This window comes from Xyrauchen texanus, chromosome 33 (assembly GCF_025860055.1).
Source record: "Xyrauchen texanus isolate HMW12.3.18 chromosome 33, RBS_HiC_50CHRs, whole genome shotgun sequence".
In the NCBI taxonomy this organism is placed as follows: Eukaryota; Metazoa; Chordata; class Actinopteri; order Cypriniformes; family Catostomidae; genus Xyrauchen; species Xyrauchen texanus.
Window position 1 is genome coordinate 9,967,368 of NC_068308.1, and position 27,187 is coordinate 9,994,554.

At 36.8% G+C, this 27,187-nt stretch overlaps 1 protein-coding gene across 1 annotated transcript; it reads left to right on the forward strand.

Moving 5' to 3' along the window:
* The first annotated feature begins 1,008 nt into the window (after positions 1–1,008).
* On the forward strand, positions 1,009–27,187 carry LOC127627195 (histone acetyltransferase KAT7-like). Its single transcript, XM_052103478.1, has 14 exons — positions 1,009–1,198; positions 1,833–1,980; positions 10,099–10,344; positions 13,573–13,655; positions 13,815–13,898; positions 15,724–15,822; positions 16,059–16,169; positions 16,712–16,903; positions 17,673–17,762; positions 17,882–18,022; positions 19,342–19,435; positions 19,725–19,871; positions 20,001–20,107; positions 26,349–27,187. The coding sequence occupies exons 1-14, from the start codon at positions 1,184–1,186 to the stop codon at positions 26,448–26,450; spliced, it is 1,659 nt and encodes a 552-aa protein (XP_051959438.1). The 5' UTR covers positions 1,009–1,183; the 3' UTR covers positions 26,451–27,187.

Sequence of the window (27,187 nt, forward strand, 5' to 3'; positions counted from 1 at the left end):
AATATCAGTAACGTACATTAAAGGGTGTTCTGTATTATAGGTAATGTTTTCTGCATTATTTAAATTTCACACGTGTTACACTGATGGTGTTTAGTGTTTGTGTGAGTGCAACTGAACACTTTCTCTACATGTTTATTGGTCATTGCTCCTGGACGAGCCACTATTAGTTAACTTCATGTCATCATGTTCCCTTCTGTAATTTTTATGGTGATTAATAATACATTATAAAGTAAGTAACAGATTTCTACACTTTCAAAGAAAGTACTGTAAATTGAACAGTTTTTTTTTTTTTTTTTTTTTTTTTACAGTGCCATTGCGGTCATGTAAATTACAACAGTTTTAAATTGTAAAATGTACAGGTTGTTCTGTAAAGTTGTTTACATTTTTACAGTATTTTTTAAATAATTATTCTGGCAACTACAGCTGCCAGTTTTATTATTATCATTATTTATTTATTTTTGGTATGTATGTATTTTATTTTGCATTGAAAGCCGACATGCCAAAGCGCGCTGCTTTTATCACCACTCTACAGTGTCTGGTGTATAAATCCAACTGTAAGATAATCAATTAATTATTAACATGCGCACTTTGTGTTGTGAGGACATCATTTCCCTGCACAAGTAGAGCAAGTTGACAGGGGATGATGCTTTTCATCATTAATACGCTGAGATGTGAGCAAAAAAGCGCAGGCGAAAGCATTTTAACAGATTGCGCATGCGCGAGATGTTGTCTAGAGATGTATTCCATCTAGACACGACCCGTCGCTCACCACGCCCACATCTAGTCGACTAGGCCGCTGTCGCTCATGTCGCTTAAAGTCGCCAGCTCTCATTGAAAATAAATAAGATTAGGTCGCTGAAGCTGCTGCATGCGTGCATTAATATACACAAATTCAAGGTTAAATAATAATAAAATGTGTGTACGGGGCTTATGCATTGATGTGATAATATTGTAGGTTAAAGTGATAGAAGGGCTTTGGCTTCGGGTCCGCCATGATTGTCATGACCTGCGTCACTTCCGTTCTAGTCTAGTGTGGCGCGAGTCGCGAGAATACACACAGACATATTTACGAACACACAATTGCTGTGTTGCATATCAGATAGCTGAAAACCAGCATAGCCGTTTGTGAAAGCGCGAGTTTAACTTTGTGTATAGGGCTGTGATTTTATGTATTTGAGGAACCATGCCGCGGAGAAAGGTGAGAGAATATGTGAGAATTCGGTCAGTGGCTCAACTGTCTCAGCGCGCGCTAGCTGCTAATCCAGTGGTATTCTCTATATTGTTAAAATAATTAGTGTGTCCTAACAAAAATAATACAACATATTGATCAACGGGGCTTTTCATTTAGTCTTTTAGCTAAACTGATCGAAAATAGTCGACCAGTCTCCGAACTGCAATGTTTAAGCTAGTTAGCGGTTTGTCTTTAGGTGGGAATGTTGAATAGAAATCAGCAGCGCGTGATATGAAAACACAAGGGCTGCATGACAGTGAAATGCATATTTTTTGCCTTCGCCATTTATTCTATTGTGCAAATGGACCTGATAGGACCCACAGATGTAAACAAACGTTGCTGCTGTGTTTCTGAATAGGGAATCTACAGTTCCAGCCATAGAAATGAGCATGTGTATATGTAGTATAGCGCACACTTTACGTATATACAGTGTATACAATGTGAAAGTATGCTTGTATATTTATAATGTTCATTAATGCTTTGGCAGTGTAAAGATTTTACCGTGTCAGTGAAGTTTTGTACATTCGAAATCTAAATTGTATATTTGCTGCTTAGTAACATGTGCATTGTAATATAATTGTGCTTATAACTTTATTTCTAGAGAACAGCAGGTAGTAGTTCAGATGGGACTGCTGATTCTGATGATTCTGGAGAACACGAGAAGACCGACAGTTCCCACAGTGAAGCCAACCAGCGCAATAACACCCGCATGACCCGAGCGTCACTGCGCCTGAGCCAGAGCTCTCAAGGTATAAACAAACACATCTGAGGCATTGATTTGGTTCTCAGACAGTATGTTAAGGGGTTAGCAGAGCAATATGTTAACTCTGATCACAAGTCAAACATTTCCACTATGTGTTATGTTTTTAATCATTTCTAATGTTCACAGAGCTAAAAAATTTTGCTGTATATGGAGTTTTGAGGGTTTTTTTCTCTGCATATGTCTATTATTATAATATCGTCTAATTGTAATTGATTCGCCCCTGAAAGGCACCTTAAAATAGCACAAACTACTGTCTATTCAATTAGTGGTGTCGACTACTAACATTAATGTTTTTCCTGGTGGTGATTTTAATGGGAGATGCATTTCTCAAATTAATTAAGGGACAACGGTGACATTAAAAAATTGCAGACAAAAATTTCCGTCGTCGAATAGTCATTTCATGTAAATTGATTTAAACTCTAACGATGATGCGCGAGAGCAGCACTGCAGTTCGCGCTTGACTGAGGAGAGGAAGAATTACACAGCTCACAGTTCAGATGCACTCTAAACTTTCCAAACAGCTTCAGGTGATGTAGAGTACAAAGTATGATGAGATCATAAAGCAAAAATACCAAATAAGTAAATGTAGAAGCATTCACATTGTGGAATAATCGGAGCAGGAGCTGCCTCTCCAATGTAGCAAAACTTGCGTGTCAAGCGTCTTTAAATGAAACACCTCAATTGTACATCTTTGCGTTATGGCTTTATTAAAGTTCAAATAATACGGAAGCAGGTCATGTAAATAACTACAGTCTCCGAAACTGGCATTTCTCTGTGTGGTCAGCACCTCTTTTATAAGTTGCACAAATGACCTGCTCTAACTGCATCCGGCTGATGCACTCTCTGTCACGGGGACGTTCATACCTCCAGCACGCATGCTTAATGCAGCTAGATTATAACGTGATGACTCGTGACTTGTTGAATCATAATAAATGTCACTGTTAATTTCTTCTCATGAAGAAAATTGGCAATGTGCATCTTTATTAATAAGAGAGAGGTTGTTTTTTTGAGATTTAAAGATGAATTGAAGTAAACATTAAAGAGAGAGAGGGTAGTCTTCACCCCATTATACATTGCAACAAAATATGTTTTTGTTTTGGCTTGTTTTACAATATAAATATCTAAAACTCCTTTAAAACAACGTTATTTTTCTTTAGCAGCTGTACTGCAGAAGAAAAAATTGTTATCTGAGAATATTGAATATAATATTACAAACACAAATATTTTTAAATATCTAAAAATTCTTAAAAAAAAGATTCATTCACCTGAGAAGCAGCATATAAGATATTTAGACTTGCTTTTAGTGAATAGATCTTGAATATAAGTATATTATGTCATTACTGCACTCGCAGAAGTATAACCTATTGACAAAATACACTTATATGCAAAATACTCTTCTATTTAAGATACAGTATCTCACAAATGTGAGTACACCCCTCACATTTTTGTAAATATTTGATTATAACTTTTCATATGACAACACTGAAGAAATGACACTTTGCTACAATGTAAAGTAGTGAGTGTACAGCTTGTATAACAGTGTAAATTTGCTGTCCTCTCAGAATAACTCACACAGCCATGAATGTCTAATCCGCTGGCAACAAAAGTGAGTACACCCTTAAGTGAAAATTACCAAATTGGGCCAAAAGTGTCAATATTTTGTTTGGCCACCATTATTTTCCAGCACCTCTTGGGCATGGAGTTCACCAGAGCTTCACAGGTTGCCACTGGAGTCCTCTTCCACTCCTCCACGATGACATCACGGAGCTGGTGGATGTTAGAGACCTTGTGCTCCTCCACCTTCTGTTTGAGGATGCTCAATAGGATTTAGGTCAGGAGACATGTTTGGCCAGTCCATGACCTTCACCCTCAGCTTCTTTAGCAAGGCAGTGGTCGTTTGGGGTCGTTATCATGCTGGAATACTGCCCTGCTCCCCAGTCTCCGAAGGGAGGGGATCATGCTCTGCTTCAGTATGTCACAGTACATGTTGGCATTCATGGTTCCCTCAGTGAACTGTAGCTCCCCAGTGCCGGCAGCACTCATGCAGCCCCAGACCAGGACACTCCCACCACCATGCTTGACTGTAGGCAAGACACACTTGTCTTTGTACTCCTCACCTTGTTTCCGCCACACCCTTGACACCATCTGAACCGAATAAGTTTATCTTGGTCTCATCAGACCACAGGACATGGTTCCATTAATCCATGTCCTTAGTCTGCTTGTCTTCAGCAAACTGTTTGCGGGCTTTCTTGTGCATCATCTTTAGAAGAGGCTTCCTTCTGGGATGACAGCCATGCAGACCAATTTGATGCAGTGTGCAGCATATGGTCTGAGCACTGACAGGCTGACCCCCCACCCCTTCAACCACTGCAAAAATGCTGGCAGCACTCATACGTCTATTTCCCAAAGATAACCTCTGGATATGACGCTGAGCACATGCACTCAACTTCTTTGGTCGACCATGGCGATGCCTGTTCTGAGTGGAACCTGCCCTGTTAAGCCGCTGTATGGTCTTGGCCACCGGGCTGCAGCTCAGTGTCAGGGTCTTGGCCATCTTCTTATAGCCTAGGCCATCTTTATGTAGAGCAACAATTCTTTTTTTTCAGATCCTCAGAGAGTACTTTGCCATGAGGTGCCATGTTGAACTTCCAGTGACCAGTATGAGGGAGTGTGAGCGATGACACCAAATTTAACACACCTGCTCCCCATTCACATCTGAGACCTTGTAACACTTATGAGTCACATAACACCGGGGAGGGAAAATGGCTAATTGGGCACAATTTGGACTTTTTCACATAGGGGTGTACTCACTTTTGTTGCCAGCGGTTTAGACATTAATGGCTGTGTGTTGAGTTATTTTGAGGGGACAGCAAATTTACAATGTTATACAAGCAGTACACTCACTACTTTACATTGTAGCAAAGTGTCATTTCTTCAGTGTTGTCACATGAAAAGATATAATCAAATATTTACAAAAATGTAAGGGGTGTACTCACTTTTGTGAGAAGTCTAAATATCTTATATGTTGCTTCTCAAGTAAATGTAACTTGTTTTAAGGATTTTTAGATATTTGTAAATGGAAAACAAGGCAAAACACTTGAAAAAAATAGGACTTTTTGCAGTTTTTACTGCATTAAACTTAATAAAACATATTTTTCTTGATTTCGTGAATATCATTTAGATGTATTTTTAAAAGATGATTTTTTTTCCTCTTAATTGTTAGTAAGCACGTTTAAGACAACCTTTTATGTCGGGGAACAAGCTGAATAATCTGTTTAGAGCTAATGATTAATCGTTGCAATAATCAGCAAATAGTTGAAAATCGTTCTAATAATCTGTAAATTAATTATCAAAATAATCGTTAGTTGCAGCCCTAGTGAATAATATTCAAAGGATTCATTGAGCGCCATAATGCCGATTCCATGTAAACGCCTTACCCAGTGTTCCTACCGGCTAATCCAATGTGCACACGTGTTTAGAGCATGCCTCTTGAAGGTTTAACGGCAAAAGTAGAGAATAATGCGATTATTTCAAATGTCATGTAAACACAGATTTCTTGCCTTATCATTTTTTTTAAATAAGCTGATTTTAGAGAGTACTCGGCATATTGGTGTGCATGTAAACTGGCTCATTGATTACTCTAAGCTTCTTTTCACAGTTAAGTTACTTCCATCTAGTGGTCATGAAATGAAGCGCACCAGTAAGCTGCTGTGGCTGACAACGTTTTGAAGCAATAAATGTAGTTGTCAATGCTATGATGTTGTTTTCGTGTTTTATTGACTAGTGTTTATAAATAAATAAGTGAACAATCAAGCCTCAAGGACTTCATATATGAGTTAAGCAATTACTGGTGTAATAAATTACGTGTGAGTAAATAAACATGTATGCGTTAATTAATAAAAAATAATGTAATTAAACATGTAGATTGGATAATACATTTTTGGCTGGGCTGTAGCATTTCATTAAAAGGGAGTAAAATGTGCTCATGTGACTGTATTTGTTGCAAACTTGTACTGAGATTTGAGCATTTATTGAAGCAGTCACATTGTTTTCAGCAAAATTAAGCTTTGGATGTCACTGATCACATGGTTTTTCCAATATGAATCAAGCTCGGAGTTTTACTTTTACTTACTTTTTGTCAAAAGTCTGGCTATGCCAAGACTAAGGGACTGTCAACCTTGATGTCTTTTTTTTTTTTTTTTTTTTTTTTAATGCCGGTTGTTTTCAATAAAAACAATGGGGTGTTGTGGTTCAGTTAAAGATCAGGGCTGATTAATAGACCCTTTTAATTTCTGAAGAGGTACAAAGGAGATCATAGTAGGGCTGCAACTAATGATTATTTTGAGTTTCGATTAATCTTCGATTATTTCTTTGATTAATTGGATGAATAACAAACTTTCCTGTATTTTATTAAAAAAAAAAATTTTTTTAAGAAACAAAAATGATAAAGGGTGTAAGGGTTTGGTTTAATGTACTGAATGATTCTATAGTCTCACGAACCTTTGAAGAAAAACTGAATAGTTATGTTTGATTTGTATTATTATTATTACTTTTAGGGTGCAAAACAGTTCCTTTCCTTGTAAAACTTAAAAAGTACTGCTTATTAAAGAGTAAAATGCTTCATCAGGGATGGAGTGGGCAAAAAATCAGCCCAGCAGAGGGCAATGGTGACAACAGAATAGAATAGAAATATTAATAGTTCTGCCCAGCTGAGAAATGCATAATTATTTTAGATACATATGCTTGTACACTGTCACTGATTACATTTGAAGTATTTTAAATTAATATTGTACATTTTAAAACCATATTGTCACTGATTACATGCTTCTAAAGTTTTCTTTTCATAAATACATTTTAAGGGTAGTGCATGCTTATCCAGTAAAATTATATTTGCCATTGAATACATTTACTGATGAAATTAGACATTACATTTGGCACTATCAGGACTATCAAATATCAGGAGCCTTAGCATTATTATACATTATATACAGTTTAACATTGTACAACCATTGCAAACGCAATGCAAATTCAATCATCTGTAAATATAGTGCAAATTCAGTCTGTTGCGCTAAAAAGTCTCATCCTGGTGCTTATTGTATTACATGCGGTTACATGATGAATAATGATCTAAAACACATTTAAAAAAACAACTCCATTGCGATTGGTTTGATGCGGATGCATGCAGCCGTAGTGCACCAGTAGGCCATGATTAAGAAGGGCCATTGGGGGCAATTTGGCCTGGACACAGGGGTACACCCCTACTCTTTACGAGAAGTGCCCTGGGATTTTTTATTTTTTTTTTTTAAAGTTTCAGCAGTAGTACGGTGCCTTTTTAACATTATATTGTTCCCGTCTCTATACTGGGGCATTAGGACCCACACAGACCTCAGGATGAGCACCCCCTGCTGGCCTCCCTAATACCTCTTCCAGCAGCAACCTTAGTTTTCCCAGGAGGTCTCCCATCCAGGTACTGACCAGGCTCAATTCTGCTTAGCTTCAGTGGGCAACCAGTCTTGAGCTACAGATAGATATGGCTGCTGACAAATACATTATAAATCAAAGAAAATAGCAGTGAAATGTAAGTTTTGCACAGTAGAGAAACAACTCTTTAACACATTAAGCAGCACACACCTCTTTCAACACACCTGGCACAGCAACCGCTCAACATTAATCTGTATGCTTATGATCTTATTTCAAGCGTTTGTAAAGTCTTCTTGTTGCTCTCTGCTGGGTTGTTTTTTTCGCTTCAATTTGACTCTTTAATTTTTCAAACGAGTTTCTTCATGCAACACATTTTCACTGGGCTGTAAAGTGACATCACTGGCGGAGGACTGATCCAACTAATCGATAATTAAATTAGTTGATAATTATCGAGTTGATCAGTTAGTTGTTTCAGCCCTAGATCATAGCAAATATAATTTTGAGCTCTCATTTTCCCAGAAAAATTTGGCTATTTCCACATTTTTCCAAAAGAGGAAAAAACAGAGAGATAGACCGTCAGAAGAAAGTGTTACGATTCTTCTCAAAGATCGCAACAAAGATCGCAAACGCCACACAATCACTGCATAAACCATAAGATTTATTTACGTAAAGTAATTAACATGTAGTGTCAAAGAATCAGTATAAATGTTAGTTAGTGTGTCAGCATGTATTTGTACGTGGCAAGCTCAAATGATGTCAGTTCAACCAAACATAACCAAAACATAATCAAAAAGTCTAAATCAAAAGATCGTCATCCGGGGAAGTACATCACATCAACTCTCCGAAGCGATTGTGCTCTTCCGTGTCCCATATGACCTGTGAGCTCTCTGGAAGTTCCCAGAGCTACAGCAACACCCGCGGGCCATCGACCTCTCCTCTCTGTTTGACCCAGTGTCTTTTAAAACACCATAATCTGGTTCAGGTGTAAAGCCACGCCCCCCAGCAATCAGCCTATAACTCAGGGACAAAACACACGAGCACTCACTGCACAAACACTCATTGAACCGTCACAAAAGGAAGATGCCAAAGTTTATGTCACTCCCGCAACAGCTGTATTTAAACCCTATCACAGCAGTAATGTTGCAACGGTATGAGATTTTCATGGTATGATAACCGTCTCAGAAAATATCATGGTTTCACGGTATCACAATATTACACAATTACTATTATCAGTGAAAACAGAAGGGTTATTTTATTTATCTATTTATTTTTGAGTAAATACTTTATTATAATTGAAACTTGAAATCATTTATTTTATTGAAGTATGTGTAAAAAAAAAAGTCTCCCTTTTGAAAATAAAATAAATAGAAAAAAATAAGAAAGCTAACCGAATTACACGCGCCAGAGAGAAGAGCAGATCATTAGCGCGAGCTCGTTACACTCGCAAAAGTGCAGATGAGAAGTCTTTAGCTGTTTGCGAGATTATCATTACATCTGCCACGGCAGTCCTAAATAGTCGATCACTAGGGCGCCCGCCGAAATATCTTCAATGGGAGAACCATGGCATTGTTCTTTTCCTGCTGTCCACGACCCAGTCTGAATAGACCAGTTGAGAAACACTGCTTTAACTCGCACACACACTCATGTCAGACCCCCTCGCCTCGCTTCTCTCTGACATCTGCTTCATGTGTGTGTGTGGTGCAAGTTGACGAGTCTGACAGGCAGACAAGGAGGAAAGGAGATGCGCTCGCGCGATGTGAGATTCTCCGTCCGGTTGTATTTTTTCTCAATACCGTAGATAAGCAAATGTACATGGGATGATAACCGTCGATTTTCAAACCGTGGTATACCGTGAAACCAGTATACTGCTGCAGCCCTACACAGCACTATTGAATAATTTTTTTTTTTATTTTGAGTTTATTTTATTATTTTGAGTGTGTAATATTCATATTAATTCCAGGGTAATATAACACAAATATAGTGCTATGTGTGCACTTAAAAACAATTCACAAATTGACAATAACGATTTTTAGAAGAATTTCTCAGCTCTTTAGGTTCATTCAATGCAAGATAATGGTGGCCAAACTTTGAAGGTCCAAAAACCATGTATATGCAGCATAAAAGTAACCCATGCGACTCCAGTGGTTAAATCAATATCTTCAGAAGCGATGTAAGTGTGGACGAGAAACAGATCAATATTTAAATCTCCACTTTCACTTCCACATTCTTTTGTTTTTGGAACACATTGTTTTTGTTTTGAATTCTTCATGCATATGGCAACTTCCAAAGATTTTTGGAAAAACATTTAATCTCTGTAGTTCCATAAAATGCAAGTTAATGGGTGCCAAATTTTGGAAACTCCTAAAAGCACATAAAGTCATCTTAACTTTATAACATTATCTCCAATTTCATAACATTAACTCCAGTTAATGAATGAATGATCTTCTGAAGCGAAAAGCTTGGTGTAAGAAATAGATCAATATTTAAAACTTTTTTAATAAAAATTCACAGGGGTAGCGGTCTGGCAGCCTTTGCGTGAAGTAAGCATGTTGGCAAGTTCACGCGAGAACTGAGGTGTGAAATATGAGAAAATAGCACCATTGCACCTAGCTGTTTCTTTTTATTGATTGTTTTTCTCTTTGACCCCTTAAATGGTGATTCATTTATTCTGTTCCTCATCTAGATGCCCCACCAGATGTGAAACAAGCAACAGAAAGAGATGAGTCTCCCCCCAGGACACCCACGGGAAATGCCCCCTCATCTGAATCGGACATTGACGTATCCAGCCCCAATGCATCACATGATGAGAGTGTGACTAAGGACCAGAAAGACTCTGGCAGTGATCCCTCTATTCGGCCAAAACGACGTCGTTTCCATGAGAGCTACAACTTCAATATGAAGTGCCCCACACCTGGGTGCAATTCTCTTGGTAATTGCTCTTCAAATTAATTTAATTTGCAGCTGATTAATAATATAATTTGGTGATAATGGTTTCAAACAATATTTCCCAACCTTATTTGCCTTAAGTAACCCACAACCACATTAGTCAAGAACCCCTTGATCGACATAAAACCAAAGATGTGTACCAAAGACTAAATATTATTTAACATTGTCATTAATATTGATTATTATTAATCAATTAGTATTAGTTTAATCAACTGACATCCCTTTATCAATACCAGTGTTTCCCATTAATTACCTAGACAGTTTCATAATGAACTGAAAATATCTTTAAACTCTAAACATTGTGTTTTGCACCGTGAGCATCTCTCACTCCCAGTAAAAAAATCATCGACAAAACATTTTATTGTCAAATAGTCGTTTGAGAGCTAATGATTAATCATTGCAATAATCGCCAAATAAGCGTTCTAGTAATCTAGTATCAAAATAATTGTTATTTGCAGCCCTATCTTCGAAACAGAACTGGTGTAACTGAGTCAGGTTTGTAGGCCTCATTGCTCGTACATGCTTTTTCAGTTTTCCCTCAAATTTAGGTCAGGACATTGTGATGGTCACTTTAATACCTTGACTTGAGGCACTGAGTTTGAAGGTATTCCTTAAAATACATCCACAGGTACACCTCCAACTGACACCTATCAGTAGCTAATTACCTAAAGGATTGACATCATTTTCTGGAATTTTCCAAGTTTCTTAAAGGCACAGTTAGCTTTAGTGTATGTTCACTTCTGACCCACTGGTATATGCGATAGTCAATTAAAAGTGAAACAATCTTTCTGTAAACAATTATTGGAAAAATTACTTGTCACGAACAAAGTTGATGTCCTAAACAACTTGCCAAATCTATAGTTTGCTAAAATTAAATCTGTGGAGTGGTTAAACAATTTGTTTTAATTCATCCTAAGTGTATGTAAACTTCTGACTTCAACTGTATGTTACAGGGGTGAACTTCATGACCAGATTGTTTTAAATTCCGGACAGTAATGTTGCTCATATCACACAAATTAAAGATTGTCTTGTCGAGCATGTTTATGTCCTTTTAAACATACAATGATCAAGAGTGCCAGAAGAGCTTGTTTTGATATACAGCAAAGAGAAAAAGAAAGATTGCCTATTACAATTATAATTTTCAACAACATAGTTCTCACACATCACTCTTCTCACAGTTCAGAACCACTGACCACCAGAGACAATATTCACCTGAAAGGCAAATGTAACGTAGTCAGGCAGTCTACATCCCTTATTTTTTAAACAGACACTGCACCCTAACCTTTGAACTATAAAACAGACAGAGCAGAACACAACAAGGACATGATTGCCAGATCACCACTTCATAGCCTCAGACTAGCCAGAAATATATTACCTAGTATCTATACCATAGATTTTTAATAAATAAATTAACTTACATTTACTTGAGCACTATATTCATTTTTGAGCTTAATAACGCATTACTTACATGAACTTGAAAGAGTAGCATCAGATAGTGTAACTGAAGAAAGGAGCTTCTGATTGGCTTACCAGTACTCATTTTGGTAAGCATGCTTATTTGTCCATTTGTAGTAGTGTGCGTGATTCAATTTGAATGACTGTACATTGTTGAATGAACAGTGGAATCAGAGAAAACATAACATAAAGTGCTTATACCTCAGGGTGGCGCCAAAGCGAATAAATGAATAACTATCTGTGCTGCTCAACTGAGATGAAGGATGATGAATTAGAACAAAAAGAGTAGTTTATAATAACAAGTATATAAAAATTTCTACTGTTAGGTAAGCACTGCTTATTATTACGCTGCTATAATAATACTAACAGATACAACAGGGCCGGGGTGACCAATTCCGGTCCTGAAGAGCCACTGTCCTGCAGAGTTTAGCTCCAACCCTAATCAAACAAACCTTCCCTTAATTTTTTTAAGTTATCCTAGAGAGATACATTAGTTTGTTCAGGCATGTTAGATTAGGTTTGGAGTTAAAATCTTCAGGTCAGTGGCTCTCCAGGACTGGAGGTGGCCACCCCTGCAAATAGGTGCTAGCTTAGGGATGTACCGATATGGAATTTTTTGGCCGATATCGATAATTCACAGATCATTGTGAAGCTTCTCATTTGAAAAATATGTGTCATTTAAAAGCTTGGAATTTGGACTCGCTGCTATTTAAGGTTTGGCAGATGTAACATGAACCAGAAAAGTGCCTATATTACAGATGTTTGCAGATTTAAATGAGAAATAAATGAAAATACACTTGCGTAAATTGTATGGTGACAATTTGTATAAGTGTTTAGATTAATCCTGATGTGATTTTTTTTTTATTTTTTTTTCCCGTTTTTTATTTTTAATACATTTGCAAAGATTTCAAACAAACTTCTTTCACGTTGTCATTATGGGGTATTGTTTGTAGAATTTTGAGGAAAATAATTAATTTAATCCATAAAAGAATAAGGCTGTAACATAACAAAATGTGGAAAAAGTGAAGGCTGTGAATACTTTCCGGATGCACTGTATGTGTGCTTAATGCACGTCTCATTCACAAACGCTTGTTACTGTGCTCATCTGTGACCGTTCCACTGTATAATTCATGAAATGTGAACTGAACGATCGTAATGGGAATAGGTAACTTCCTACAGATCGAATAGTCATGAGTCATAACATTAGAAAATTCTCAACTCGTAAAATAAAACAAGCACATTGGTTTTCACTCACAAACTAGTGTTTTTAGCCATCTCTGTGAATTTTCTCAAGATCTATGAACCGTGTAAAGTTGTTTTGGGGCTTGTTTTAATCGCAATACTGTGCTGCAAGTAATTATGTGAAATTTTCCACATTCTGTTTGTTTAATTAAGTAATAAGCAAAAATGATTGCCCCCAAAGTAACATACATGTTTTTGCTTTGTTTTAATTTATTACCTCATGAAACATAAATGCAATATTATGGTTCATGTCATTACTTACAACAGATGATCCCGAATTAAAACCAGACCCAAAACAATGTAACAAGATTCAGAGATTTTGATCAAATCCACACAGAGCATAATAAGCTTGGCTCTCACTCACACAGACATCGCTTGTGGCTGCCCGAGTCCCTGCCTGAAGGAAATAAGCCGCAGGCAGTTCGAGATTCTCAGCCGCAGTGAAAAGATCTTGTAGCCAAACTTTGCATACAGTAAAATGAGTGAATAACTCATACTTTACCACTTTCAACAGGACATTTAACTGGGAAGCATGAGCGTCATTTCTCAATATCTGGCTGTCCTCTCTACCATAACCTCTCAGCAGATGAGTGCAAGGTGTGTTAATCTTATTTATTTTTCACTGTTATCCTAAGAGCTATTCACGTAAGGATTGAAATAATCATCCAGCATAGGCATGCTAGGTTTATCTTTCTGCATTTTTCTGCACAGCTTATTCTCTGTTGTTTATCTTTAACTGCTTGTCATTTAAATAAGGTGAAAGCCATTGAGCGAGAAAAACAAGAGGAAGAGCGCAGTCAAGGGCAGAATGAGGAGAACAGACACGCTACTCGACATCAGGTGCTCATTTCACTAAACAAACATAACTGTTAATGTCTCTAAGCACATTCATGCTTTGTTTTTTTTGTTTTTTTACAAGAAAAACAGGCTTGTGATCAATGCCTTTTTCAGGCATCGATAATCTGAAGATGATCCCGATGATTATTGGTTTATCTGGATTTTTTTTAGATTTAAATAAAGCTGCTTGTTGCACAATATTCTTTGTCTCTTCAGACATATTTCTTAACATAACTTAAAGTGTGAGCGGCAGGATAAATTAAAGGGGGTTGCACACCGGACACGTCTGGCAGATGGACATGACACATTATACAATTCGAAATAATTCTTTATTTTGTACAAATGTGTACACACACCACCAACGCTCTGTGTCAACATTCTGCAGCACCACAGAGCACAACTCGCATAGTTTTCCATTAAATTTGACCCAAATCATTATCAAAGGACAAAGATTATTTACTCTAGCCATCACTGGGTGATCTATTGTGAACATGAATCTTTCATAGAGTCTACACAGTGTTTTTTCAGTTCTAAGTACGTTGTTTTGTGGTTCGACAGCTTGAATGAATAACCTATTCAAGGCTAAATACAGAGGGTGTGTTCCATTCCGAAGGGCTCATCCCTATGCCCTAATCCCTTGAGAGAGTTTGCCCTCCAGAGTGAGAGCTTCATGTTTAAATTTTGTCTTTTTTTTTTTTTAATTAACCAAAACAATTTTCCAGTGTACAAGTGTTTTGTGATCAATTAATAAATAAATAAAAATCCACTTTGTGTATTTATTTTATTTCAACTCCTTTATTGGAATAAATAGATCAAGTGAATTTACAGTAAAGTAACACAAGCAAAAGCCAGTTTCAAACAGAAAGCCATTGGGGTTAAATGTTTAAAAAAAAGTTAATTTTAATAATGAAAAGACTTTATAAATCACAGATTTTGTTTACAAAATCAGAATTAAAACATTTTAATTCTTGTGGAATATTCTTTATCTCCTGCTCCGCTTCAGCTCATCTTATGTGTGCGTGTGTACTTCAGTAAATGGTATATCGCTCTCTTGTGGTCTTCCAGCACCATTACATTAGATTTTTTTTTTCTCCCCAATTTGGCATGCCCAATTCCCAATACGCTAATCCTCATTGTGGTGTAGATAAACTCAATCCGGGTGGCTGAGGACGAATCTCAGTTGCCTCTGCTTCAGAGACCGTCAATCCACGCATCTTATCACGTGGCTTGTAACTGTGGAGACCTAGCACATGCTATTTCACGCTATTCTCCGCGGAATCCACGCACAGCTCACCACGCACCCCACCAAGAGCAAGAACCACATCATAGCGACCACGAGAGGGTTAACCCAACATGACTCTACCCACCCTAGCAACTGGGCCAATTGGTTGCTTAGGAAACCTGACTGGAGTCACTCAGCACTCCCTGGAGTCAAATTTGTGACTCCAGGTGTATTACATTAGACTCTTAAACAGAGGCCAACTGAGTGTGTTGGAAAGCATTCAAATTGGGCTTCTAATTTAAATGTCGTCTAATTTTGAATATATCAATGCCTCAAAATATATATTGATATAACAACATGCCGATCAATAATTGATATATTTATATTTTATGACATCCCTAGTAAAGACCCTATGTCAGCAACATGATGCCTTTACAGTAATAGGTGTTTGTTTGCCAGCCATTCAATTCTGTGGCAGCTACAGTAGAGCTTGTTTTATGACTGACTGGTAATGCATGAAGAACTTTATCTGGAAGAGACTCACCATCCCAGTATACCTATTAGTTCAAGTGGAACCTAGTACTAATTTGCATTGCTTCTCCATAGGCTCCTACGCCAAGACAGGTTCGATATAAGGAGAAGGTCATAGAGATGAGGAAGAGAAGGGATTCTGGCCTGACGAAAGACCAAAAAGAAAAGTACATGGTGAGTGTATCCTCAAAATCTTTTTTTTGTGTTTTGATACATTAACTATATATTAAATAGACACTGTATTTAAACAATGAAATGAAAACAATGGTTTGATGAACAGTCTATTGCCATTTAATGTGTTATTCAATGTTGATTTTTTTAGTCCTTCAGGAATTTGTGTCATCCACAATATGATCAACAGCCAGATATACTTTTCCTTTGTCAGCATTTATTTTTCTTTGTTGTATCAGGAGCACAGACAGATGCATGGAACCACTCGAGAACCCCTCCTGGAGAACATCACCAGTGAATATGATCTAGAGCTCTTCAGAAAAGCACAGGCCCGTGCATCAGAGGATCTGGTATGAACAGACTTGCCTCTTTCTTCTCTCTTCTGACATTGCAGAGCACATGCTGATGGACATATTTTACTTAAGCAAACATTTGTCAAACAAGAGTCACACACTTATTCAATATTCTTATTTTATTTATTTTTTATTCTTATTTTTATTTTCATGGGTTTATACAGATTTGAACCATGCTTAATTTTAACTGTTAGCTTTAATGGTCAGAAATATTCTTGAATTTTGAATATGTCCATTGAAAATGCTCTACAATCCCCTGTAAAAAGAACAAAAATGATTTCACAATTGAATTTAAAACAGTCCATTCGTTACGTTCATTGATTCCCTTGAGTATTGTTAGCCCAAATGTATCTGATCTGCTTTGATGTCAAGCACTGGCCATTGATGATTTAGGTACCTTTAAAGTGTTGGAAAAATGTATTGAATTAGTTAAATTCATTTTTTTAGTCCTTGTTTTTTTTTACAGCTTCTATGTTGTGTTATCTAACTTGTTTAGTCATGTAAATTTGATGTCTAAAATTGTATTTTGTTGTTTGTAGGAGAAACTTCGGCTACAGGGTCAGATCACAGAGGGCAGTAATATGATAAAGACCATTTTGTTTGGTCGCTATGAGCTGGACACTTGGTACCACTCTCCCTACCCTGAAGAGTATGCCCGGCTGGGACGTCTGTACGTCTGTGAGTTTTGCCTCAAGTACATGAAGAGCCAGACCATCCTACGCAGACACATGGTATGAAATCAAACTTCATGTTAGAGGTGTAACGATAGCGTAATCACATCTTAAAATATAATACTTATAAAGTATAACAATATCAAGTAGTATCACAATACCACTTCTGTGGTTTCTTATTTTCAATTTGACAATATTACAATACAACTGTTGCAATGGCAGTATTTTGGGGCTGTGGTATCAGATACTACTGTGTTAATGGTATGGTGTGCTGTGTTAATCTGGTCAACAAAATCACTGATGATAAACGTTCCTTGATGAAGTTTTGTTTTAATTTCGTTAACAATAACGAATACAAGTTGAAAAACATGCATCATGAAAATAATGAAACTATTTTATTAAAGATTGACAAATATGATGACAAAAAATAATACTGCAAGATATTAACAGTGCAAGATATAAACAGAAGGAACATCTAGAGAAACATCTGTTTATAGAAGAAAATATTAGATATGTATTCATCTAATCCAATTCATTAAATTGAGGATTTCCCCTCTTGAGCTGTGTGAGTCAAACACAGTTGAAACTGGTTAATTTCTTCACTCAAATAAATCCTATTTAAACATTAAATTAATCACTATATCCACAACATATATGTAATGTACAACTTGCATCTGCACAGACAATGAAGTGTGTGAACATGAACTAAGTTACACGCTAATCACAATATGCATAACTTGTTTTAACATGTAAAAAACATGCTACATGCAATGCAATTGTTTATGGAAACAAATACGATATATTCTCATTGTGTGTGTGGTCTGTGCAGGCCAAATGTGTGTGGAAACACCCCCCTGGTGATGAGGTCTACAGAAAATGTGCCATATCTGTGTTTGAGGTTGATGGGAAAAAGAACAAGGTTGGTTATGGTTGTCCCTGTTTACATGAACACCAGTTTCTGGTAGTATTTGTTGCTTTGTGAAAAGGAAATCTTCCTCTCTTATATGAAATATGTTCCTTTTATCCCTTCCCTCAAAGATCTATTGCCAGAACCTGTGTTTGCTGGCCAAGCTGTTCCTGGACCATAAAACACTGTACTATGATGTGGAGCCTTTCCTGTTTTATGTCATGACTGAAGCTGATAACACAGGCTGCCACCTAGTGGGCTATTTCTCAAAGGTAATGTGATCCTGGAGGCTGTTGGTCAGTGTACAGTAAGTACCTGAAATGTGCATTACCTTACTTTTATTTATTTTCTTGTGTACTAGACAGTTAGGTTGGAATTGGCTGATTTCTGTCCTGAATGCAGTAATAATGGTGGTCAGCCAATTCAAATTGCTGATCAATGGGAATGTTTGGAATGACGACACCTTTAACTTATACATGTATACACTGGGGGCCAAAAGTTTGGAATAATGTACAGATTGTGCTGTTTCGGAAGGAAATTGGTACTTTAATTCACCAAAGTGGCATTCAACTGATCATAAAGTGTAGTCAGGACATTTACTGATGTAAAAACAAAGCTATTTGGTTCGTTAGATGAAACTTAACATTGTCTTTGTGTTTGTTTTTGAGTTGGCACTGTATGCAATAGACTGGCATGTCTTACGGTCAATATTAGGTCAAAAATAGCAAAAAAGAAACATCTTTCTGTAGAAACTCATTAGTCCATCGTTGTTTTGAGGAATGAAGGTTATACAATGCTTGACATTGCCAGAAAACTGGAGATTTCAGACAAAGGTGGACACTACAGTCTTCAAAGACAAAGGACAACTGGCTCTTACAAGGACAGAAAGAGATGTGGAAGGCCAGATGTACAACTAAACAAGAGGATAAGAACATCAGAGTCTCTAGTTTGAGAAATAGATGCCTCACATGTCCTCCGCTTACAGCTTCATTGAATTCTACCTGCTCAACACCAGTTTCATTTAAAACAGTAAAGAGATGACTCAGGGGTGCAGGCCTTATGGGAAGAATGGCAAAGAAAAAGCCACTTTTTAAACAGAAGAACAAAAAGAAAAGGTTAGAGTGGGCAAAGAAACATAGACATTAAAGAACAGATAATTGGAAAAGAGTGTTATGGATCTTAAACTCATTGAGCTTTTGTGGGATCAGCTAGATTGTAAGGTGTGTGAGAAATGCCCGACTAGACAGTGTGGGGTGAAATGTCATCTGAGTATCTGGACAAACTGACAGCTAGAATGCCAAAGATCTGCAAAGCTGTCATTGCTGCACGTGGAGGATTTAATTTTTATGAAACAATTTGAAGTAGTTTAAGAAGTTCTTTAAAAAAGTTCAAATTGTAATAGTAAATGTTTACGTTACTAATGTCCTGACTATACATTGTGATCAGTTGAATGCCACTTTGGTGAATAAAAGTACCAATTTCTTCCATAAGAACAAAATCTACATTATTCCAAACTTCAGAGGGATGATATGATTTATCATGTTATGGCTAAGCACACTGGCTGAACTGCTTTTGACTTTCATTTGTACAGGAAAAGAACTCCTTCCTGAATTACAATGTGTCTTGCATCCTGACTATGCCACAGTACATGAGGCAGGGCTACGGCAAGATGCTAATTGATTTCAGTGAGTAAATACCTTTTTCTTATGTTATTAGATTAGGTTGTCATTTGTCGGTGTGTTCAAACTTAAAGATGGTAGCAAACATTTCTGTTGTCTTCAAAAAGTAATGTTAGAAGAGTTAAGGTAAAATGTAAAGAATTAAAAAGTTTTATCTAACATGTTTCTGTCTCCTCTCATGCTCTCTAATTAGCAAGACATTGAAGCATTTCAAAATGGAAATGTAATGGCTCTACAAGCAGGTGTTGTTTTTGTCTTAACATCCATAATGTCTTTTAATTTTGTTTGGTTTCAGGTTACCTGCTGTCTAAGGTTGAAGAGAAGGTGGGCTCTCCTGAGCGTCCCCTCTCAGATTTGGGCCTCATCAGTTATCGCAGCTACTGGAAGGAAGTTCTGTTGCGCTACATGTACAATTTCAATGGCAAAGAAATCTCCATCAAAGGTAAGAGCAGCAGAATTTTGCAGATCAGCCCAGCCCCAGAAGGGAACATTGTGGATGTACACTTACATTCCTGTTTTTCTCTTTAAAAGTGGATTTAATGTGCTTCCTGTGTGTTTATTTTCTATTCAGAGATCAGTCAAGAGACAGCAGTGAACCCAATGGATATTGTCAGTACTCTACAGTCACTTCAGATGCTTAAGTACTGGAAGGGGAAGCATCTGGTCTTAAAGAGACAGGTACCAGACAAATCACCTTGGTGCTATTTTTTACCTTTTAAAAAAAGGTACTTTTTCAGGACTTTTATAGAATTGCTACTAACAACTATAATTTATTAATCTATTATTTCTTCAATTTAATCAGTATTTCCTGTACATAAGTTGAAACTACAGTTGTGTACCATATTTTCTGGAAATAAAGTCGCACCTGGTCGAAATGCGAGAAAAAACCCACATATAGGAGTTACAAAGTTTTGTTTATGGTTATTTAGTTTGGTTATTTATTATTAATAGATTTACCAAAGCTTGCAAAGATTACAGCATTTAATGTACTGTTTTAAGCAGATTATGTGAAGCGACTATTTATAATGAGCTACCACTTTGTTGCATGCTATACCACAGGTCTGTTGAATGCTTGATTATGAACGGTTGACATGTTCTAAGGTGTGCAATTATTTTCCAGTAAACACAGATTTGAAGTCTTGACCACATAAAAGTTCCATGTCACTTCTCAAAATTATTTCAAAGAGCCATACATGCTACCTCAGCAAAATAAAACAAAGACACTGGTTTTAGAACACCAGATAAGAATGACAATATCTATGATATCCTGATCAATACAACAGTTTATGTATTATCCAAGATAACATTGTTGATAAGATAACATTTATTATGTGCAAGTGGTTCATTGTATTTCGCCCAAATCAGCCTCTCATAGTGGAAAGCACACTCACGCTTGCCCTCCTCCCCTCTTTCGCTCTCACGTAAACTCTTACATATGGACACATACTTAAAAGCTAAGTCAGCGCAGGGTTGTAAACAGTTGGTAACAGCTGAAAAGTATACATCAATTTGTATACGCAATTTGAAGCAATGTTATTGCTGACGAGAGACACATCAAACAGGTAATTCCACAAGCAATATCTCTGTTTCTCTTTTTCTCACACATAAACTCACACGCACACACCACGTCACCTTGTTACTCCAATGCTGAAAAGTAGTGCATCCTCCGTTGCTAGGAAACGCCGCCATAGCTTGCATGAAATGTAGGACTATAAATAATTTATATTAAACTTACAGTGCATTCGGAAAATATTCACAGCGCTTCACTTTTTCCGCATTTTGTTATGTTACAGCCTTATTCCAAAATGGATTAAATTCATTATTTTCCTCAAAATTCTACAAACAATACCCCATAATGACAACGTGAAAGAAGTTTGTTTGAAATCTTAATAAAAAATGAAAAAAATCACATGTACATAAGTATTCACAACCTTTGCCATGACACTCAAAATTGAGCTCAGGTGCATCCTGTTTCCACTGATCATCCTTGAGATGTTACTACAACTTTATTGAAGTCCACCTGTGGTAAATTCAGTTGATTGGACATGATTTGGAAAGGCACGCACCTGTCTATATAAGGTCGAGGGTTGCAACGGTATGAGATTTTCACGGTATGATAACACAGTCTCAGAAAATATCACGGTATACGGTATTACACAATTACTGTTATCAGTGAAAACAGAAGGGATCTTTTATTTATTTATTTATTTATTTATTTTTGAGCAAACACTTTATTATAGTTGAAACTTGAAACCATTTATTTTATTGAAGTATGTGTAAAAAAAGTCTCCCTTTTGAAAATAAAATAAATACAAAAAAATAAGAAAGCTAACAGAATTATAAACATGATAAAAAATATCATGTAACTATAACATGTTATATAACTAAAGCATGTTAGTTTACATGTTGAGTTAACTACTAAATGAAAAATAACATCAGCTGTGTGAGCTTTTGAAGTAATGTCCTATGATTATTAACAGTACATATACTGTAGGTGCATGAGAGTTCAGCCAGACTGCTCCTGTCTGCACCTTTAACTCAGAGGTTCTCAACTGGTTTTGCTTCAGGACAGATTTTACATTGGAAATCAAGTGTCGACTTGCCATAGATTAAACATAACCTGTATTTAATGTATCCTGGGTCGCATTTCCTTTTATGTTGTATAGTTTTGTTCATGGTTTTCCAGTGCAAGGACATGCATCAAGTGACATTATTTTTGTTGTTGATGTCAACAACAAAATTTACAGGAAGTTTCTCTCCCCTTTTTAAAAATTGTAGAGCATATTTACTTCTCTGAGCCCATTATTATCCCATTTGTTACCTAATGTTAAATATTTATACACATATTACACAGAAAGAAAGGCTCCTCATTACCATGGTCAGTGTGCTAGGCACGTGAGATTCTCCGTCCGGTTGCATTTATTTATTTATTTTCGTTTTGCATTTTGCAAATGTACATGGTATGATAACCGTCAATTTTCAAACCGTGGTATACCGTGAAACCGGTATAACGCTGCAACCCTAATAAGGTCCCACAGTTAACAGTAAATGTCAGAGCACAAACCAAGCCATGAAGTCCAAGGAATTGTCTGTAGACCTCCGAGACAGGATTGTATCGAGGCACAGATTTGGGGAAGGGTACAGAAAAATGTCTGCAGCATTGAAGTTCCCAATGAGCACAGTGTCCTCCATCCGTAAATGGAAGAAGTTTGGAACCACCAGGACTCTTCCTAGGGCTGGCCGCCCGGCCAAACTGAGCGATCGGAGGAGAAGGGCTTTAGTCAGCGACGTTACCAAGAACCCGATGGTCGCTCTAACAGAGCTCCAGCATTTCTCTGTGGAGAGAGGAGAACCTTCCAGAAGAACAACCATCTCTTCAGCACTCCACCAATCAGGCCTGTATGGTAGAGTGGCCAGACGGAAGCCACTCCTCAGTAAAAGGCACATGACAGCCTGTCTGGAGTTTGCCAAAAGGCACCTGAAGTATTCTCAGACTATGAGAAACTAAATTTTCTGGTCTGATGAAACAAATATTGAACTCTTTGGCCTGAATAGCAAGCATCATGTCTGGATGAAACCAGGCACCGCTCATCACCTGGCCAATACCTCCCCTACAGTGAAGCATGGTGGTGGCAGCATCATGCTGTGGGGATGTTTTTCAGAGGCAGGAACTGGGAGACTAGGCAGGATCGAGGGAAAGATGAATGCGGAAATGTACAGATACATCCTTGATGAAAACCTGCTCAAGAGCGCTCTGGACCTCAGACTGGTGCGAAGGTTCATCTTCCAACAGTTAACGACCCCAAGCACACAGCCAAGATAACAAATGAGTGGCTACAGGACAGCTCTGTGAATGTCCTTGAGTGGCCCAGCCAGAACCCAGACTTGAACTCGATTGAACATCTCTGGAGAGATCTGAAAATGGCTGATGCTCCCCATCCAACCTGATGAAGCTTGAGAGGTCCTGTAAAGAAGAATGGGAGAAACTGCCCAAAAATAGGTGTGCCAAGCTTGTAGCATCATACTCAAAAAGACTTGAGGCTGTAATTGGTGCCAAAGGTGCTTCAACAAAATATTGTGCAAAGGCTTTTTTTTTTTAGTTTTTTAAAATTTGCAAAGATTTCAAACAAACTTCTTTCACATTGTTATTATGGGGTATTGTTTGTAGAATTTAAGAAAATAATGAATTGAATCAATTTTGGAATAAGGCTGTAACATAACAAAATGTGGAAAAAGTGAAGCACTGTGAATAATTTCCGGATGCACTGTAGGTCAATGTATTTACCAAAATTTAAATGCTTTCATGACTTTCAATTTATAATATTTACTAGTGCTGACCGATTTGGACAAAATATCCAATTGCGAATATTTCGAAAAATATTGCAATTAAAAACTGTGATTTATAATTCTTAACATAAAATAAAAAGTGATTTATTTTGACCAAAATTAAGTCATGGGCAATCATGCTGTACTGCCAATAGAAATACAGTCCAAGAAAGGGTGTTCACACTTCAGTTCCCTTAAAAAGAACCAGATTAAATAAAATATTATGTGAAACATACATCACCTTTTACTTTGTAAGTTGCTGAATTTGCAAACTGGTTTTAAATATGACTGATGTCTTGTGTTCAACAATCCTGAAACAGGATAATTGTTATTGTGGTCTTTTTATTATTTTTTATTTTCACTGTTATAAAGCCACAAAGCACCCAATCTCCAAAAAGTTTAGAAGTTTTAATATTTATTTAACTCTTTCCCCGCCAAACACGGAATTTTCCGGGTATCCGTGTTTTAGGTGGTATACGGTAAGGAAGACCCACGCGCATGTTTTGAAAGAGTACGCAACTCTTTGATCAAAGAAACAGACAGCGATCGTCTCAAACGTGAAGTGGAACACCATACTAATACTAAAGCACTTGTTTGATAAAAATGCCTTTTTCTCAGCTTTTTGTCCGAAATGTTGTTTTTGACAAAACCTACCTCTGTTCAAGTGGCAATAAAAAAAGAACAAATGAAGATAAAATAAAATCGTTTTTTTTTTGCCTAAAAGCAGAGGCTCATATCTTTATTTTGATATATAGCATCTTCATATATTCATGGAAGAAAATATTCTGCGGGCCATTAAAGTTTAGCGAAAATCGTCAAAAACCCTGGCGGTGGCTGGCAACTTTTTTTTAAAACGTTGGCGGGGAAAGAGTTAATTATAAGAATTATAAGCTTTTGGATACACTTTATCAAACCCACATGATAAAAGCTAATAAATAACTAAAGTTCAACTTTGACAATTATTGACCAAGGGAGTCCTAGATGTAGTAGATGATAATAGGTAACATTGGATAATATACAATAATTTACACACCATTTATACAGCCATTTTGCTGAAATATGACAGGCTGCTGGCGGCCATGTTTGATATATTGTAGAATATGTATGCATTTGGCCCCTACAAGAAGCATACAGATTTTGAGCATTTTTTTTAGTTGTAGCGCTCCCTTTAGGCAAATGTTTTAACAATTTTGTATTCAGTCTCAAAATGTGCTGTTGTACATGTTACAATTTTCGTAAAATTTTGCATTTTTCGTTTGGTAGATATTGGTCAATACGCACAAAATGGATGACGCCTGACTAATTTGTTGGCTTATGTCTTTGCAAGGCTTGGACGAATCAAAATTAATTTGATTCTCTTTTGTCAGTAGGGTTCATAGTAGACACACATTTCTTTTGAGAATCAGATATACGGCCTAGGAGGATTTTGAAAAAGTAGCTTTTTTAGAAACCTAGAATAGTGAAATATTTTATAAAATGCCATAAAATGAATATATATTTAGTAGGTTTTGGTGCAAGGAATTAGAGGAAAAAATTATTTTGAGATTATTCAACTCGGTTGCGGAGTTATTGGTGAAAACATAAATGTCCTTGTTATAATGCCACCTTGTGGCCGATTTTCATAAAACTTGGTACACAACCTCATTCTAACACGGTCTACAAATATCCCAAGATTTGTAATGATCAGCCATTCAGATTTGATGTTATTAGCTGATGAAATTTGATTGGCTGCTGGTGGCCATGTTTTTTTATTTGCCCGACTAACATTGTAGGATATGTTAGCCTGTCGCCCCTACAAAATGCATACCAATTTTCAACTTCATTGATCATACGGTTGCAGATATTTTTTTTTAAGTTGTAGCGCCCCTATTGGCAAAAATTTTTTAAACTTTGCATGCATCCTCAGAATGTCCTGTTGTCTATGTTTATCAAGTTTCGTAACGTTTGGCCTTTTCGTTTGTAGATATTGGTCAATACGTACATAATGGACGACGCCTGAACAATTCGTTGGCTTATATTTTTGCAACGCTTCAAGTTTTTGTCAGGAGGTTTCATAGTAGATACACGCCAATTTTAGTGTGAATCGGCGATATGCTGTAGTACTCTCGGGGACTACCTTCCTTTGGTTTGGTTTGGTTTGCACTGTCAGTTTTTGGGCAGAATAATAAAAATCCTTACAATTACAATAGGGTTTCAGCCCTTCGGGCTTGAACCCCTAATTAAAACGTTATTTCAGGAAGTTAACCGCAGGGTAAAAAATACATTGAACACCACAAGCGCTCTGTCAAAGGACTTGGCACTGCAACCTGGCCAAATTAAATTACATGCTTATTACAGTCTTTGAAGTGCTTAATATACATTTATATATTGTTTTATATAGAAATATGTTTTTCACTACTTTAAAGTGATGTTCTCCATGCCACAGCACACTCATCCAACTAATCAATGAAATTCATTGTCTACTTTTTTTTTTTTTTTAAGATTTTGACAATTTAGTTGTTCTAACCCTAGTTCATTTAGCTGTAGTTTAATTACATTGCCACTTTTTTTTAATGTCTGTGATTTTAATTGTTCTTGTTTCTGAATGGTGCAGGACCTAATTGACGAGTGGAAGGCCAAAGAGACCAAAAGGGGCAACAACAACAAGACAATAGACCCCAGCTCTTTGAAATGGACCCCTCCCAAAGGAACCTAATGGATTGTTTTTTTGTTGTTGTTTTTTTTTTTTTTTTTAAGTATTTTTATGACGTTAACTTCATCAACGTCTTATTCAGTTACCTTGGCTGGTAGTGTCATTTTTGTCTATGTTTTGCCCTTTGTAACAGATCTCCCACTTTTGTTTTATATAGTGCTATTTATTTTTGAATTCTTTGTATTTCTTAATGTTTCACTGGCCAAAGTATTTCTTTGCCCCAGCGTATATTATTTTTATCAGTAGAATGTATTCGAAAATATTGGGGGCCTTACAGAAAAAAAACTTTTAGATTTACATTGTTAAAGACACATGCTTTTTCTCTTCAATGATTGTACCTTTTTTTTTTTTTGGTTGAAAGGTTTGTGAAATCAGTGTGTCCGTTTAAACCAGAAGTAGGCAAGCACCTGTTCGTTTTGATAAATACTTTTTATTAAGTCACGTTTAATATCTGAGGCAAGACTTTTACTTGCATAAAAATGCTCCAAAACAATCTTCTCATAAGTATAACTTTATGCGGGCCTATAATGATTCTGTATTGATACACAGGAGTGATCTCTGTCTCCATAAAGTCTGTAACGCAGCATTGGAAACTTCGGTCTGTTAACCGTCACCAGTAGTACTGCAGTTTGTCCCATTCCTCTTGCAAATCTGCTGTGTGAAAAAGAACATATGGTTTCAGACTTGTAAACTGGTGTTTCATTTCATCAATTTGCATAAATACAGTTTTGAACTTTCAA